We start from the raw sequence: 4,083 nt of genomic DNA on the forward strand, positions 1-4,083 counted from the left end.
CAGAGGTAAATTACGTGGCTCATACAGAGTCTTTTAAATTCCCAAGAAGAGTCTATTGCTGGAGAACTATGCAGAACCAACCACAGAGGCAGTGGACTGACAAGCTGCTTCCTCCTAGAGTTACGGCATCAAGTAGTGGTGACCCATGGGGAGCTGTTGGTGGCCACTGTGTCAAGGTTCTCATTTCTGCTCTTCATTGACAGGGAGCTGGCGCCATCACAGCTGTGTCAGGAAGTGTGCTCTACACTGAGAGATGAGAAGGAGTCAGGAAGGAAACTTGAGGGCTTTTTAAACGATTATACAACCTCAGCCAGACACTTACTCTACAGACATAGCCATGCTGAGTTGTCAGCGTGGAGACCCGGCTCCAGTGCTTCCTACTCTCCAAGGGACTTAACATTCATCTCGTTTTACCTGACAGCGACAATGTGCGTCACCTGAATTTAGTTTTGTTAAGTAGATATTTAATGAAATCAAATAACTGGATTTATGCTGTCGTTTATTCAGAAAGTCATTAGAACTTTAACCTGCAGAACACAGAAGGTATTTGTTGGTTTGGAGGTTGTATACATGAGCAAATCAAGTGACTTGAGAGGGCATACCCATTCTGCTAGTTCCTGCTGTTTTCCTTACCCATAATGTCCAGACTCCATGAAAATGGAGAATATTATATTCCAAGAACAATTGTGAGAGTTCACGAGACTCTCTATTTGAAAGTTTTAGCCCTGTGAGATGCTTCTCATGTGATCATGCTCTCACAATTTTGTATATATTTTACTTCCTGTAAATATATCTTCTTTCTTTCTTCTTTACTAGAGAACTAGATAAGTTCCATAGCAGCACAATTAGTCTTTATGCTTAAATTCCTGTTTTTTATTACATACATCAAGATGGACACTTAAAAGAAATCCCACACTAGCTCAGAATTGAATATAATAAAGAGTTATTTTATTTAGGGGTAGACTCACAGATTACAGTCCTCTGCTCGAATGAAGAACAACAATTGAATCCAGCAGCTGGAAGAGAGGCCAGATATGTGCTTTACATGGGCATAGTATAAGAGGCCACGTCCAAGTGGGCGGGTAACTTAAAGGCTACTGGCTATAGGAATTCCTACAGCACATACATCTAGCAAACCATTGGGAACATAAAATTGGAATCTGTTTCTCACTTTATACTCTACAACAAAGCGTGTCCATGTGACTTGCATGATTATTACCAGTTTCTTTCTCAGGATGTGATATCTGCCATCTAAACCTTTTATACATTTATATTCAGCAAGCAGAGTCTCTATTTCCCCACCCCAATCTTCAATCTCACTCCATCAAGATGTGTTACTCAAGATGTCCCCATAAAATAGAGTGAGTTTTCCCTCAAACAAGCGATGCTCTATTGTATGACAGTGCCTTTGCACACATTTTCTCTCCTCTCCAACGGGGGCTCATGGGAATTGTTCATCCCCACAGTTTGCTATTGGAATCCTCTCAAAATACCCTTCCCTTTCCATTTTCACTGCAACAGTGTAGACATACACACACTCAGAAGACAAGTATTCCGTACTTATTGTCCATGTATGCTTCTGCGAGCTAAACGATGAACTCCTTGTGTGAAGCATGGTGTTATTGTTTGCATTCCCCACAGCTAGTTGGTATTATCTGTTCCATAAACATTTGATTAATATTTCTGGAATGAATTATTGTGCAAACCTAGAAAATTACAATTTTTAGATAGCATTATGTTCTACTACAGACTCCTACTAGAATTTGCTTTGCTATTCTCCTACCGGGGGAATTTGGGGGGTATTTCGCAACCACTTTATGTTTTTAACTTTATAAATTCTCAGGAAATGTAAATAGTTCAACATGAGATTGCCAATAAATAATATCATAATAGTTAGCTTAAATTAGGATGAACAAAAGTAATAATTTTAAAAGGTTATGTGCACACAGGCATGTCATTTACATATTCAAATATTGAACCATTCATCTATTAGCATAAAATATGTTTTGCAATTTGTATACATATATAACCTTAATTTATATTACAAGACTATAACAGGAAGCTAACTAGCATTTCAGTGTTTGAAATGAGGATCAAAGGCACTAACATTTCAAGAGATGCCCAAAATATCAATATGATCCAATTAAGAATGTTAAGGCAGATAGCAATACTGAGGTTTGGCAAAGATATGAGATACAAGAAGCTAGCAGGAATGTAGACAATGAAGCTGCTCTCAAAAGTCACCTTAAATATATTAGCAAATTGGAATCTATTTCTCACGTTGTTACTCTTGGTAGGAGTTGAAGCGTCTCTGATGGAAGGAAATATATACAAGTAGTGCAGTGGATGTGGCCTCCGTAATATGAGAGTTAGAAGCAAAGCAAAATACATACATACTGGATAAACCATGAAAACACAATACTGGATTAAAAAGTAAGAAATTAAATATAAAATATACTTATACCTTCTACTGTATAATTTTCCGGCCTACCCCCTAGCGACAAAGAGATAGTAAGATTATGGATTATCTTCTCCAGGTAGCACAGCAGAAACATTTAGAACTGAATTAATTATATAGTGTTCTGAAACCACAGCTGTTTCCTTAGGAACGCAGACATATAAATGATTTATTAGAAGAAAAATGAGGAGTATTTACCCTCTAAAGTATAGCTGGGAGGTGTGAGAATTGCTGTCTTTTGCTTCATGCTCACGGCTGGCTTTGTTGACTGTTCCATATAAGACTTTTTTTTTCTTGCTGAGGAAGGTTTTAAGGATGGAGCTATATATAAAAAAAAGCTATTACTAAATATTTGAAGTCCTTTTTTATTTATTTTATTTTATTTTATTTTATTTTATTTTGAGACAGGGTTTCTCTGTAGCTTTGGAGCCTGTCCTGGAACTTGCTCTGTAAACCAGGCTGATCTCAAACTCACAGAGATCCACCTGCCTCTACCTCCCAGGTCTTTCTTTCTTTCTTTCTTTCTTTCTTTCTTTCTTTCTTTCTTTCTTTCTTTCTTCCTTTCTTTCTTTCTGACAAACTCAAAAGATTTTAAAAAAATATTTAATAGTAATTAATAATGAATAACAATTTTCTGTTAATATTTGGAGATAAAAATCAGCAATTACCCTGTCTTTTAAACTCACAAATGTAATCTAGATGCACACATAAAGCATAGTGCATGGAGGTTGTTTCAAAGCATAAAAGCTGGTATGCATGTGATTTTGTGGACAGGTCTAGAGTTTTGTTTTTTTTTTTTTTTTTTTTCCACTTTTCTTTAAAGTTTATTCCAAACAACAGTCTTCAAGCTCACTGTGGTGGCTGACCACGTCCACGACCAAAGCCTCCTCTTAACTGGAACTCGGTGGCTGAGCCAGCCCCAGCCCCGGCTTTCTTGTCAGCACCAGGGGGCACAGCACTCCTGTAGGTATCTGTGTCCGCCTCCCCTCTTGTGAATCTTGCCGGGCGCTCACCCTCCGGCCCTTTGGACCGAGGTCTGCCAGTTTCGGGACGACTGCGGCGCAGGGTGGCAGGCACGATCTCCGGAGGCAGGTGGAGATAATCGCAGAGATACTGGATGTCCTCATTCGTAAGGTACCAATGGAAGTGTCTCCAGGCAAACTGCTCCTTCACGTAGCCTCGAGACTTCAGAGACTGCATGGCCTTCATGACATGAAGGTTGGGCACGTTCTTGTCTGTCAGCTCAGGGTGTTTGGGCATATGGACATCCTTCTTGGCAACCATCACTCCTTCCTTAAAAAGCAGCTCATAGATGGCAATCCGGTTCTTCTTGGGCATCAACATCGCGGCGGCTGCAGGGTCCGGGCAGGTCTAGCGTTTCTATGTGCCTCGGTGCATGCTTATCTTCCAGGAGTTTGTTTTGCTTGCTCATCTCCCTCCTAGAAATCATCATCATCCATCTTTCTTATCTCACCGTGACTTCTCTGTTGCATTTCTTTCCTGGTTCCGATCAGCAGCTTCACAGTCTCCTCGCCACCCTCCTCTGCTGAGTTACTCTTCTAAACCTTTCACCGACTGAAGGTAAACCTTCCTGCAGTTCACTTTCCTCGGGACTCCTGGGAGTG

The 4,083-nt window shown here is 40.0% G+C and overlaps 1 protein-coding gene across 1 annotated transcript; it reads right to left on the reverse strand.

The window, feature by feature from the left end:
- Positions 1-3,307: 3,307 nt before the first annotated feature.
- LOC130883064 (40S ribosomal protein S10-like) lies at positions 3,308-3,802 on the reverse strand. Its single transcript, XM_057783252.1, has one exon. The coding sequence runs from the start codon at positions 3,800-3,802 to the stop codon at positions 3,308-3,310; it is 495 nt and encodes a 164-aa protein (XP_057639235.1).
- Positions 3,803-4,083: the final 281 nt, after the last annotated feature.

Source organism: Chionomys nivalis, chromosome 10 (assembly GCF_950005125.1).
Source record: "Chionomys nivalis chromosome 10, mChiNiv1.1, whole genome shotgun sequence".
In the NCBI taxonomy this organism is placed as follows: domain Eukaryota; kingdom Metazoa; phylum Chordata; class Mammalia; order Rodentia; family Cricetidae; genus Chionomys; species Chionomys nivalis.

Bases quoted from the DNA above. Each gene is read 5' to 3' on its own strand.
- LOC130883064 (XM_057783252.1), bottom strand. From the start codon at position 3,802: ATGTTGATGCCCAAGAAGAACCGGATTGCCATCTATGAGCTGCTTTTT.